The sequence below is a fragment of the Lontra canadensis genome, unplaced genomic scaffold (genome assembly GCF_010015895.1).
Source record: "Lontra canadensis isolate GAN:19392208 unplaced genomic scaffold, GSC_riverotter_1.0 scaffold9, whole genome shotgun sequence".
Lineage (NCBI taxonomy): Eukaryota > Metazoa > Chordata > Mammalia > Carnivora > Mustelidae > Lontra > Lontra canadensis.
In genome coordinates, this window is record NW_022631003.1 from 18007320 (window position 1) to 18021784 (window position 14465).

Genomic DNA, 14465 nt, shown 5'->3' on the forward strand with positions numbered 1-14465 from the left:
CTCTGTACCTAAGGAATCTCTTCCTCCTGACTACACTTAAAATCGTCTCCTTCATTCTAAGATTTGCAAGTTTTACTATTACATGCCTGGGCATTGATCTGTCCTCATTGATCTTGAGGAGTGTCCTCTCTGCCTCTAGGACAGGATTGCTTCTTTCATTCCCCAGATTGGGGAAGCTCTTGGCTACAATTTGGTCAAATATATCTTCTAGTCTTCTCTCTCTCTCCACCCCTTCGGGGAGCCCAATAATTCTGACATTGGAACGTTTCATGGCACCATTTATTTCTCTAAGTCTGTTTTCATGGATTTTAAGCTCTATGTTCCAGGACTCCTTCTGCTCCTTCCTTTCTATCAGTTTGTCTTCAAGATCACAAATTCCTTCTTCTGCCTCATTTACCCTAACTGTTAAAGTATCTAGATTAGATTGTATCTCATTGATAGCATTTTTAAGTTCTGCCAGATCTGCTCTCACTTCTGTCCTTAATGAATCTATGTTGCCATTAACAGTTTTCTCCAGCCTGACTATTGTCTTCATATCTACTACCCTGAAGTCCATTTCTGACCTCTTGCTTTAATCCATATCCATTAGTTCTGTGGGAGAGGCCATTGTCTCTGGACCTTTTCTTTGTTGGGAGTTCTTCCTCCTCGTCATTCTGTTGAGTTGTGGTTGAGGGGATGTACAGCCAAAAATATCAATCACTATCCAGTCAAGAAACACCTACGAAAGTTCAGAGCTAACAGATGTCACCACCAAAAAGAAAAAAAAAAAAATAAAATGGAAAAAGAAAAAGAAAAAGAAAGAAGAAAGAAAAAAAAAAAATTCCAGCCAAAATGAGCCCCAAGAGCAATATTTATAAAGTACAAAAGAAAAACAATCAAACAAATAAAAGGATAAATAAATAAACAACAAGGGGGGGATGATGGGAAAATTCTTAATATCCCTCAGTGTAGGCAAGGAATGCCCATTTCTGTTCTTCCTGGGTGTATTTTGTTATCTTTGTTAGAGAACTCAACTTCCCAGACATACAGAGAAGTTAAAATGGTATGTATGTAAAGGTATTATTGAATAGGGGAAAAAGGACTACATTGAAGCTTATATCTATCTATCTATCTCTCTCTCTATATATATAAGAAAAAAAGAAAAAAGTATATGTATGAAACTTTCAAGTTAAAAAATTACTATGGAATAGGTTGTATTAATTAAACATCTAGTTGAAATGGTAAGTAGGTTAGAACAACAACAAAACAACAACCGCAAAGAGCACGAATCATGAGAAAGAATTAAAAATAAAGAGAGAGAAAAGTTGTTATCTCAGAAATATACAGGCTGTGAGACAGTATCAGGGCTTAATAAATTGTATTCCCCTGGCGTTGGGGTTTTTATAGTTTTATGGGGACTCTGTGGTTGTTGTCCTCTTTTTCCTTCAGCTTGTCTTCTGTGGGGAGAGGTCTGCTGTGTTGTTTTTTCAGTTAATCCAGTTGTGTGGACTTGCCCTGGTCCCTATCATGGGACTGGGCTTTATGGAACCTGGTTTTTCAGGCTTTTGTTCTTGGAGGCTTTTCTTATCTGGTGGCTTTTCATGCCATTTTGGAGGGTCAGAGCAAAGTAATCTGTCCACACACAGACCTCTGCCTCAGGGAGAAGCCACCCTCTGCTCCTCTCTGAATCATCCAAAACACAGAGTCCCCTTCTGCAAACCCCATTGAATAATGCAACCTCCCACAGGTGGTGTGCATTCCCAGTGACCCTCTCAGTGGCCGGCTGAGAACCCCACTTGTCTCTGTACCCCCGTGCCACAAAAAACATGAGTGGTAACAGTTTGGGCGAACCCTGGCCTGGTGGCTGCTGCTCCCAGGACGGTGGTCTCCAGACAAAGTTGGGTCCTTTCAGGTGCAGTGGCAGCAGTAGTGGCGGAGATGACTATGGTGGCAGCATTAGCTGCCAAGCCCCAGGGACCGCTGAATCAAATCCCCACTGGGTCCTCTCAGGCACAGGCGGGCAGTGGTTATGGCCAGTCCATGTGTCCACACCTATGGCAACCTGGTCCCTGCAATTGTCCCTTAAGCCCCTTTGTTCTTTTTGAACACTGTTATCAGTCCCTTCCTGTCCTGCAGCCACCCATCTCCAAGGTATCGCTGGTCCCCGAGCACAGGGCATTTTTGACATGGGGTATTAATTTCCAATGGCTGGTTTCTTTTGGCTCTCCTCCCTTCTCTCCTGCAACATCTGTCTGTGCAAACCCAACTCCATCTTTTGTATCTCTCCCCAGATGATTCTCAGCCCCCATAGAGATCCAAATGTGTATAATCTTACATCTCAGACTGATTTCATGGATGTCCAGAGTGGCTTGATAGATTCCTGGCTAAATTTAGGAGACTGGTTGAAATGGAGTCCCCCACTCTTCAGCCAACTTGGTGGAACCTTCAGTAAAAGACCATTCGAGTGAGTGATGCTGATAACTGGTGCGGCCATGCACTTGTGTATTCAGGAGTAATAGAGGAAATCTCTGTACCTTCTTCTTAATTGTTGTGAACCTAAAATTGCTCTAAAAATTATATCTGAAATATATTATGAGATAATAATTGTATGGCTTTTGGGGCGCCTGGATCGCTCAGTGGGTTAAATCCTCTGTCTTCAGCTCAGGTCATGATCCCAGAGTCCCAGGATTAAGCCCCATATTGGGCTCTTTGCTCAGCAGGGAGCCTGCTTCCCTTCCTCTCTCTCTGCCTGTCTCTCTGCCTACTTGTGTTCTCTGTCTGTCAAATGAATAAATAAAATCTTTAAAAAAATAATTGTATGACTTTTGAAGAAATGAGAAATACATTCTTTACAGATGGTGAGATAGCTTTATAGTTGGTGAGATAGATACCGAAATTAGGTAACTAAAATGCCCAGGGCTTGCAAACGTATATTTTTTGATCCAAGCAGGATTTGAAAGAAGTTTTCTTTGAGTCAGAGTTGAAAAAGGGACACTTCTTGTTACTCTCTGAAGAAACTGATGACCTGAAATACAGAGAATTAGATCTCATTATCTTAAAAATATGAATCACAATATTGTGAAGAATAAATAGTTGATTTAGACTAATAGCTGTACATCTAAATCTGAATATTTCCCATACCATTTTTATGGGAACATTTTCACAATTGTGTTATATAATTGTTTACATAGTTCATTTATTCTTTGTAAGATTAATTCTCTTGAGGCATAAAACAAGTTGTCGAGAAACTTACACTTTAGGAAAGGAGGTGGAGACTTTTGGCCACACAGATGAATTAATACTGATGTTCTGGGAATCTCTACTAATCCATGAAGAATTACTGAAGAGGCTGAACAAATACTATGAGAAAATACTATGCTTCATACTAATGCTTAGGAAAAAATATATAATAATCATATGTAAATACAATTATAATGTTAGATTTATGCATTGTTATTTTGACAAATGCATTATTTACATTTCATAAATATACTATATACTATGTAGTTATGTATAATAAGTTATTATAAATATAATACATGGAAAACATATAGAAAAAGCCTTTCATAAAATAATTATTCATAATATGCACATTCTAAAAAGGATGTAAGTTTATGAGAATAGCTTTTAAAATGTCATATTCAGGGGGACCTGGGTGACTCAGTGGGTTAACCCACTGCCTTTGGCTCAGGTCATGATCTCAAGGTCCTGGGATTGAGTCCCGCATTGGGCTCTCAGCTCGGCAGGGAGCCTGCTTCCCTCTCACTCTCTCTGCCTGCCTCTCTGCCTACTTGTGATCTCTCTCTGTCAAATAAATAAATAATATCTTTAAAATAAATAAATAAATAAAATGTCATATTCATATAAGACAGCAGCAGTGAAAATTCACAAACTACAGACAAATGGAATAATATAGACAGATTACAAATATCATACAAGAACAAAAAGAGATATACATAATAATGCATACTGCATGATTCCATTGATATAAATTCCAAAAATAAGCAAAGACATTTTACAGTATTAAAACTGGCAGGGCTAATAGAGACTCTAAACTTCTCGCTCATGATCTGATTTGTATTTATGTTCTGACTATTTTGTGATGAAAATGCATAATCATATAGTTTTCTTTTTTTAATATTTTATTTATTTATCTGACAGAGAGATCACAAGCAGGCATAGAGGCAGGCAGTGAGAGAGGGGGAAACAGGATACCTGCTGAGCAGAGAGCCTGATGTGGGGTTGGATCACATGACCCTGAGATGATGACCTGGGCGAAAGGCAGGCAAAACTCACTGAGCCACCCTGGTGCCCCAATCATATAGTTTTCATAATGTGTGGGAAAAAAACATAATAAGGCTATCAGACAAAAGAGCATTTATAGAAGTATGGTTCTCTATGAAAAGCAAGAACTAGAAATTATTAAATGTACATTAAAGGTACAAAATAGTAAAATATCATAAAATCAAACTATGGAATAGTAAAAAATTATGGAATTGTAACTATAGTAATAGTTATAAACAACTTTAAACAGTTGTTTAAACAAACTTTAAAATAAATAAACAAGAAATATGTATGACTATATGGATGAGATCTACAAATGTAATATTAAATGATAAGCTTCTTTTTTTTAAGATTTTATTTATTTATTTGACAGATGGAGATCACAAGTAGGCAGAGGGGCAGGCAGAGAGAGAGGGGGAAGCAGGCTCCCTGCTGAGCAGAGAGCCCGATGCGGGGCTAGATCCCAGGACCTTGGGATCATGACCTGAGCCGAAGGCAGAGGCTTAACCCACTGAGCCACCCAGGTTCCCCTAAATGATAAGCTTTTAATAAAAGCTGCAAACATTTGAAACCTCACCATTTCCTCTTCATCCTCTATGGAGAGCAGGATAGAGTTCTTATTAGCACAGGACAACCGACTCTCATTCCATGGTTTTCTTTCAGTGCTAATGTAGTAGCAATTTTTGGAATATGTAACCCACTCTTTTGGACAATGACCACAATGATAAGCTAAAGAAGGATTATGAGATATTATCCAAAAGGCTTTGAATATTAAAACTTGCAAGTTTACAACTTTCATATGTATGCAAAAATGTGTATACAACACATCACTTTACCCTCACAAGCAGGCAAAAATAAAACACAGGCACACTCCCAGAAGAGTCAGACTTTCATCCCTTACTTATGTGCCAGGATAAAACAAACAAACAAAAATGTCCATCTTTACATGTACTTTGAATCCCTGAACAAAACAACTTTTTTGGAATTGTATAATTGTTTATATTATATCATGTTATAGCAGGAGGGAATTTGAGGCCATTGGTAACAATGAATATAGTAACTTTATTTTTTTTTAAAGAATTTATTTATTCATTTGACAGACAGATCACAAGTAGGCAGAGAGAGAGAGAGAAAGAGAGAGAGGAGGAAGCAGGCTCCTCGCTGAGCAGAGAGCCTGACACGAGGCTCGATCCCATGACTCTGGGATCATGACCTGAGCTGAAAGCAGAGGCTTTAACCCACTGAGCCAACCAGGCGCCCCATAGTAACTTTATTTTATTTGAGATATATTTATTTATTTCAGAGAGAGAGAGAGCATGAACCGGAGGGCAGAGGGAGAGGGAGAGAGAATCTCAAACAGACTCTGCACTGAGTGTGGAGCCTAAACGGGGCTCAGTCCCAGGACCCTGAGTTCATAACCTGAGCCAAAACCCAGAGTCAGATGCTTCACTCACTGAGCCATCCAGGTACCTCACGTATGCTGATTTTAAATAAATATTTTCTCATACTGTTGTGTAAGAAGTAATACTCTCCTATACTGATCAATTATGAAAATTTACTATGCAATTTTCTAATTCATTTTCCACAAGAACATCTATTATCATCCTTGTCTAGCTTAAGATACACACAAAATACAAGCTATCCTACTATCAGAGTTTTGAAAAAAAATTTCTATCTTTCTGGGTCGTTATTTGCATGGATGCCTTGTTCTGCACTGGTCCTGTAGTAACTAGAAAAATTAAAACAATGCTCATAAAATGTGATATTAAACTAAATAAATCATTAAGATTTGAGTTTCCTAGTTTGAAGTTTGGTATATTATTTAGAATGGGAAATCTCTGTGATAAAATTGATTTTACCCATAAAAATTCAATAAAATAGTGAACATGTGGGGGGGAAGATAATTCAAAAGTTTAAAGAATGAAACCTCACAGTCTTTTGCCGTATTTGGTTTAATCAGTATCAAGAACTAACTTGTATATCTCCATAAAGTCTCTGTCATAACTTGTATTTCAGGTATGACATCGGAATATGTGTGTAATACTCTCTATATAGAGTTATTCTGTTATTTCTACTCTTGACAAATTCAGAATAACCACTCCACACCTAGAACATACATGTATTAAATTGAGGTAATTCAATTCCATAATATTGTGCAACACTTTGAGCACCGATGATCATTAAAGTGAAAAATTCCCTTATCATTGAAACACTTACAGTGAATAATGGCTGTTGTGACCACAGTGGACATCAAGACAAGGCAGATGATTCCCAGGATCCCAGCAATGACCTTCCCTGGACATGAAGGTAAATAGTTGGAAGAGAAATGAAAATGCTCAGAAAACATGGATGGAAAACAATCATTTAGGAAATTTTCATAGAAGAGAACCAACAAAGCACAGGGAGTCACATATAAAAATTTGGACCCCAAACTTGCATCAACCATCGTAATCTTCTCTCAGAATGTACCATTACATTTGCAATAAATTACCCCCATGAGACTGGGTTAAGACCACGAATTACAACACTTGAGCAAGGTTCATCCTCAGATTTCAATTACAATACCATATTCCAGCCCCAAGCTCTGATCCACACAAATGAAAAATATGGGAGATCGTTCCCTACTCATTCCCTGTACCCCTGCTCCCCATGTGCACATTCTAGAGCAGTTATACTATGTCTGTATTGTATTAAGTGTTTTACCTTTCCATTGGTAGTTCTTGCCATTCCCTTGAAGATCCTGAAAAGCATCTTGAACAGTTAATTCTGCATACGTTATTTCCTGCTCAGTTCCCGAAATGCCACTTTTAGTGCCCTTAGCTTTCACTTGCTGTCTTCTTGAACCCTTAACCTGACTGAGTTCTGCGTAGGTAACTCCTTGGTTATTCATCTCTGCAGCTGTGTGGTGTCAGGCACAGGGCTGAATGGGACTGTGCTGAAGGACTTGATGAACAGAGGGTGGGACAGTCACAGTGGGTGGAGTGTGTGGTGAGTGGTAGTACTCATCTTCTGTTGAACAAGGTAAAATCTGGTACTAATTTCCTGGAGCTTTAAAGAAGTGCTTCATGATGAAATAAGTGGTTTTTTAATGATATTCTGTTTGACACAATAGTATTGGTTGGAAACATGTAAAGCAACAAATGAGTGAAGAAGGAAAAGAAGGAATAATATTGTCCTCATTAATGTAAGGCCAGATTCCACAGAACAGGTCAACACTACTGGAATAACTGGGTTAATATTTAAATACTGCATTAGAAAGAAAATGCTGCATCAATTTTTGGACAAGTTTTTAATGCATTATTGGTTTAAAAAAATGGAGTCCCCCAGATTAGGGAATATTAGTTTTAGTACATACAGGAATTTCCTGGAGTAAATTACTTTTATTTAAGACTCAGGTTTCTTTACTAAACTGTTATGCAGTACTATCAAGTGGTCTTTCACCTTGAGTAATTGTGGCATTGGAAGAAATCATTAAGTTTTAATAGAAATCTTTTATGTGTTGAAAATGTTACATGACACAATAAATTTATCCAAACCCTGAACAATAATGAAATAAAAAACACCAAAAAGTATTTTTTAAAGTACTTAATTAACACCTGAAATTGACAACCGATTTAATAGTAAAGGTGTGAAACCATAAAACGATAAATAAAAGTGTAGTTCATTTATGGAAGAAAACTGTTGGTACAAACTTCCAGAAAAACCTAAGAATGTCAAAGGCAGTAGGGAAACTTCAGTTGTATAAGGAATTCTAATAAATGAAATAAATGTAATTTCATAGTTCAGTCAATGAGCTCACCAGTCAGTGGAATAGAATTACTCCTAGCTCTCAAATTTACAAACTATGACCTTTAAGAAGTTACTTCTTATCTAGCTACCTAGTCTATACTAAGCTAAACTGGGAATTAAAATATATAAATTATAACACATTTAAAGCACTTAATATTCCATTCAGTGTTTCTAAGTTCTCAATAGTATATTAGTTATCTTAAGTACTTTTAACAGAATAGTCACAGTATCATCATTGCTGACTCATATCCTTTAGAGCATGTAACATATTCCATTAGACAGGCATCTCTTTCAGTATTAAATATCTTTTTTTGCCAAGTTTTGGTCAATTTTTAAAAGTTTTTTTGATTATTTCATACCTAAATTTAAATTAGCATTTTCCAGAAGGTACCTCATCTGCTTTCCATGAACGATCAAACTACGTTCATTTAACAAAGCAAGTATATGAGAAATTACATTTGACTTTTATGATTGAAGACTTCATCTTAAATTATTTTTTTCAAATACTTATGTAATTCCAGTTAATTGCCATATAGTATGATATTCAATACAGGAAAACAATTTAGTGATTCAGCATTTACATATAACCTCCAATGCTCATCACTACAAATGCTCTTCTTAATACCCATCTCACATTTAGCCCAACTGCTGCCTACCTGCCTTTCAGTAACCTTCAGTTTGTTCTCTATAGTTACAAATGTCTTATTGTTTGCCTCCTCTCTTTTTTACCCTTCACCTATGTTCGTCTGTTTTAAGAATCTATTTTCAAAGACTAGGCTAAAGATCAAGTAGTATATGTACTTATATCTATATTGATGACAAATCCAAAATTAATGGTCCCTTCTCATGATGCTTATGGCTATCCGCAAGAAATTATACTGATTTGTGAACACAATTATGTGGGCATATATGTACCTAATTACTTTATCATGGGCAATAATTTGAATACTTTAAGAGATTCTCCAGTGTTTTTCATATTCATTCTTATCTGTTACCCTGAATTGTTAGAATACATATGCCAGTGTTCTCTGTGATTTGATTGCATATTAACTGTACCTCATGTGCATCCCATCCAGCATCTATATCTCCCACTAAGTGAGGTGGCTAGGAGAGAGACAGCAGAGGAGTGACACATATCTTCTCTTGGCCAGAGAGTCCTGTATCTTCCACTGGGAGACCAGGTTACTCTTGTAAACAGACAGTATCTGTGGTCTTCACAGACTGCTGGCCCTGTGAGCACTCAGAGGTAATAGTGGAAAAAGTAGATTTCTCATCAATGTGTCACTTAAAATTTGAACAGGAAACCCTTACACTTGGGCTGTTTTGAAGACACTTTATCTCATCACACACCTCTAGAATGTCCGAAACTTTAAGCTTTCAGTGTGTCAGTTAATTGCAACATGACTCTGAGAAATGTTTATGTTCCGTAAGATATTGGGGTCAGGGGGCGCCTGGGTGGCTCAGTGGGTTAAGGCCTCTGCCTTCAGCTCAGGTCATGATCCCAGGGTCCTGGGAGCGCCGCATCAGGCTCTTGGCTCAGCGGGGAGCCTGCTTCCTCCTCTCTCTCTCTCTGCCTGCCTCTCTGCTTACTTGTGATCTGTCAAATAAATAAATAAAAATCTTAAAAAAAAAAAAAGATATTGGGGTCAGAGGCTTGACCACTCATGCTGTTAACTTGCTTTTTTCTCGGTCACAAATGCTGAAACCTGAAAATTCAGGTCTTTGAAGAGTATCTTAGATGTGTCAGTTCTATTTTTACACAGGTTGCTAAATCTTGGCATAACATGCTTCTTTCCCTTATACTCTCCTGATGTCATTTCTATTATAAAGGGAAATAACTGTAAACATCGCCCCATTAACAACAGGGGTTTATTGATATTTATCTCCAACTATTTAGAATGTGCATTGTCAAAATCTTTCTATACATCTATTGAAAGCTTCATATGGTACTTATACTTTTTTATGAATATGGTGTATCACATTGTTTCTTTTGTGAATATTGACCAAGCCTTGCAGCCAAAAATTAAATCCCACTTGATTCTTTTAGTTATTGTTGGATTTGATTTGCTAGTATTTTGTTGAGACTATTTGCACCCATGTTCATCAGGAATATTGGCCTGCAGTCCTCTTTTATAGTGGAGTCTTGATCTGGTTTTGTGATTGGGCTAATGATGGCCTCATAGAATGAATTCGGAGGTTTTCCTTCCATTTCTATATGTTTGGAATTTTTTGAGAAGAATAGGTATCAACTCTTCTTTAAATGTTTGGCAGAATCGCCTTGGGAACCAGCTGGTCCTGGAGTTGTGTTTGTTGGGAGAGGTTTTTTTTTTTTTTTTAAGATTTTATTTATTTCTTTGACAGAAACAGATCACAAGTAGGCAGAGAGGCAGGCAGAGGGAGATGGGGAAGCAGGCTCCCTGCCGAGCAGAGAGCCCGATGCGTGGCTTGATCCCAGAACCCTGAGATCATGACCTGAGCGGAAGGCAGAGGCCTTAACCCACTGAGTCAGCCAGGCGCCCTGTTGGGAGAGTTTTGATGACTGATTCAATTTTCTTGCTGGTTTTCCATGTGCTGAAGTTTTCCATTTCTTCCTGTTTTGGTATTGGTAGTTCATATTTCTAGGAATTTATCCATTTCTTCCATGTTGTTCCCATTTGTTGCTCTAAATATTTTTTTGAGTACTATTCTCTTAGGGCACCTGGGTGTCTCAGTTATTAAGTGTCTGCCTTTGGCTCAGGTCATGATCCCAGGGTCCTGGGATTGAGTCCTGCATTGGACTCTTGGCTCAGTGGGGAGCCTGCTTCGCCCTTTGCCTCTGCGCCACACTGCCTGCCTGTGCTCTCTCTCTCTTCCTCTTTTAAGAGGAATATTCTCTTATAATTGTATTTCTGTTGTGTTGGTAGCAAAAAAATTCTAGCCCATCTTATCTAAGCACAGTTACACATATAGTACATGAAGAGAGACATAACATATATTTGGCCTTGAATTTTTATGGCGATAATGTGTCTGTAAAGACTCCTTGTCTGGTTGAGTTTGGGGGAGATAATGAAGTAAAAATTGAGAAATTCTGTATTATAAAGTAATATACATGAATATTTTGGCTAGGTAAGTCTGTAACTTCTTTTTCAAGAAGCAGGAACAGATGAGTAGCATGCTCTAACTACATTATACTAGTCTCAATTTGGCAGATAAAAAGAAGTAAAAAATTAAGAACAAAAATAGGGAGACTCAAAATACTACAGGGATGTGGTGGCTTGGGCTAAGGTAAAGTATGGCAATGGCAATGGGAGATTGGACACTGGAATACTTTGAAGTCACTGTTAAGAAGCCTCTAATGTGAGAACGTGGCCTGAGAAAGAAGGAAAGGGGTCATGGATGAAGCATGTGCTTTACCTTGAGTATCTGAAAACAGACTGAATCTGTTTCCATTCAATGAGCTGGAGAAGACTATACATGAAGGAAGTGTGATTAAGAGTCTGTATTTGGATTGGACATCCAAAGAGTGAATTTTTCGTGAAACACACAAATGGAACAGTTGACTAAGGACTTAGATATCAATGCCCTAAGGTGAATGGTGAGATATGGGCAAGAAAGTATAAAACTGGGCTTTTTAGCTTGCACATGCTGCTTAAAACGAAGTAAAAGAGATTGTCACCCAGGATCTTAAAGTGGATGTAAATAAGAGGAAGTTCTAGGATAAGCTCTGAGACTCTCTCATGTAAAGAGGAAGAGGGGAAGAGGTGAAATCAGCAAACAAGACCATCAATGACGAGATGGGAGTCAAGCCCATGAAACTATGTTGCCATGGATACCAAGTGAAAAAGTGTTTCCAGGAGGAATGAATGATCCGCTCTGTTGAATGCTGCTGCTAATCAAGTAAGATGAGATTTTGTTATTTTGTGTACAGAATAGGGAATGGTTCCAGTGAGCTGTTGGGGCAAAAATCCAATTTGTCATAGATTCAACAGAAAATGGAAAGATGGGAATTAGAAATTGTTTTACTATGATGCAGTATGATGCAGCACGGTGTTCATTAAAGGTATCTTTTCCAAAAATGAGAAACTGTGTTTCTTGAATGGGACGATCCAGTGGCCAGTTCTGATACCATCACATATGCTCTCTTCCAATATGGCTTATCTTCATTTTCCCTATCAGTTTGATCCTCTCTGCAAATGTTATCCCTCACACCTGTAGCTTTTATAGTTTCTCCCTCTTTTTCTCTTGTCTTCAAGTGTTCTTTCAATTCACTTACTTTCTCCCTAATCTTTTCTAATTTGTTCTTTAATCACTCCATCTATTATTCATTTAAATGTTTTTGTTTTCATTTGTAGACTTCTTCTTTTTGATTTTTAAAAATTACTCTGGGGTTTTCCAAAGTCTCACCATCAGACACTAACCTATTTTTTTTTTTTTTTGGCAGTCATTCTGTATCCCTTACACTTTTATTCACTCTAAATATTTGTACTTTATAATCAATATTCAACAATTCCATCATTTGGGGTGTGTATGTGTGTGTGTTTGTTTCTCTTTTGCTTTTTGCCTTTTTCCTATTTTTTTTTTTTTGCTTGATCTTCAATATTGAGCAGAGTTTCCATATCATAAATGGCCTGGATTGAGAAAAACTGCAGAGGTTTTTCTTCAGCAATAATAATCATTAAAATCTGGGAAGTAGGGGTGCCTGGGTGGCTCAGTGGGTTAAAGCCTCTGCCTTTGGCTCAGGTCATGATCTCAGGAACTTGGGATCAAGCCCCGCATCAGGCTTTCTGCTCAGCGGTGAACCTGCTTCCTCCTCTCTCCCTCTCTGCCTGCCTCTCTGCCTACTTGTCAAATAAATGAAAATAAATAAAATCATTAAAAAAATATGGGAAATAATTTTGCCTATGACAAAATATACACTTAGAGGATTTTAATATGAAAAAGATAATAGCAAAAATATGTGGGTGAAAGACTAGAACTTTATTTTTTATCTGCTAATATATATTTGAAATTGAAAAATAAGGAATATAAATATTTTTCAAAACCCATCTTTTGTAGTTGGAAAACACTATATCCATTTTAAGGGAAAATAGCTTAAATTGAATCTGCTAAAGGAATACTAACTGAAGCTAGACCACACATACTCATGGAGAGGAATAATCAGAGTAAGATTTGGGATAGAAGAATTCTTTTCTTAATTATGTCATTATATGATACTATTCATATTATGGAACTGTTAATTCCCCAAATTACATACTTCCGGACTTGTAATTTATTTTGTCTACGTGCACTTTGTGCCTGCCTTCTCTGGGATTATTTGAATAATTTTTAGAACTCCATTTCAATTAGTATATTGGCTTCTAGGCTCTCCCTGTTTATAGTTTCTTCTTAGTGGTTGTACTAAGATTACAGCACACAGTCTTAACTTTTCATGGTCTAGGTAGAATTAGTTGTACAACGTAAGAAATCCTGTATGGAATAGGTCTACTAACACCCTTCCTTCCCCATTATGGTAAATAGTTGTCATAGGTCTTACATATCACATACATTATAAACACTGGAAGAAACTTGCAAACTTTGCTTTGAATGGTCATGCATATGGCAAGGAAATTAACAAAGATTGTCTTTCACATTTACCCTGATATTTATAACTTTATAGATGCTTATTCCTTCCCAAATAAACTATTTCTCATGAAATTATTACACATAAACCAGACACATTTCCTTCCTTTAACACTTCTTGCATGGCAGGCCAAGTAGTTTTTGGAAAATGTCTTAATTTACCCTCATTCTGGAAGACTACTAATGATATCACATTCTGAGTTGGCATGGTTTTTTAATGAGTTGATTATTTTCTCCTAAATGTATTGTTTCTAGTGAATTTCTAGGTATATGAAGTGTTGTTATTCTCTCATTGCTTTCAATATTTTTTATCAGTTTCAGAAGTATGACTACAATATGCCCACATGTGATCTAGTTTTTATTATTTTAATTTGGGTTTTGCTGGGCTTCCTGAATTTAACTTGGTGTTTTTCAACAAATTTGAATTAGCTTCAGCCATTATTTCTTCAAATAATCTTCTGTTAATTGTTTCCCTCTCCTTGTGAGATGCTAATTACATGTGTCATAACTTTTGTTCTTATCACATTGATCTCTCTTGCAAAAATTATTTTTGATCCCCTCTCAGATTCCATTGTTATTCTTACCCAATCCAGAGCATTTGAGGGGGACAAAGCTAGATACCTACATGTTGCCTTAGGAGGAGTCGCAAAGAACTAATGGCTGTAAATAAGAGCAGAACAACAATTTTTAAATGTTAAAGCCTTATTTTATTCATAACTTTACAATCATTAATTTCAGAAAATAAAAATTTCAGATTAACTGATTGGGTACAGGAGATTGGACAGACACAACTTTGTCCTTTTTGTATTTTCTTT

At 37.1% G+C, this 14465-nt stretch overlaps 1 protein-coding gene across 1 annotated transcript; it reads right to left on the reverse strand.

Moving 5' to 3' along the window:
• Nucleotides 1-2883: 2883 nt before the first annotated feature.
• Nucleotides 2884-7190, reverse strand: LOC116866208 (NKG2-A/NKG2-B type II integral membrane protein-like). Its single transcript, XM_032854987.1, has 5 exons — nucleotides 6967-7190; nucleotides 6481-6558; nucleotides 4841-4992; nucleotides 3233-3339; nucleotides 2884-3004 (listed from the first exon to the last, which is right to left on the reverse strand). Exons 1-5 carry the CDS (start codon nucleotides 7151-7153, stop codon nucleotides 2884-2886), a joined length of 645 nt encoding a protein of 214 aa, XP_032710878.1. The 5' UTR covers nucleotides 7154-7190.
• Nucleotides 7191-14465: the final 7275 nt, after the last annotated feature.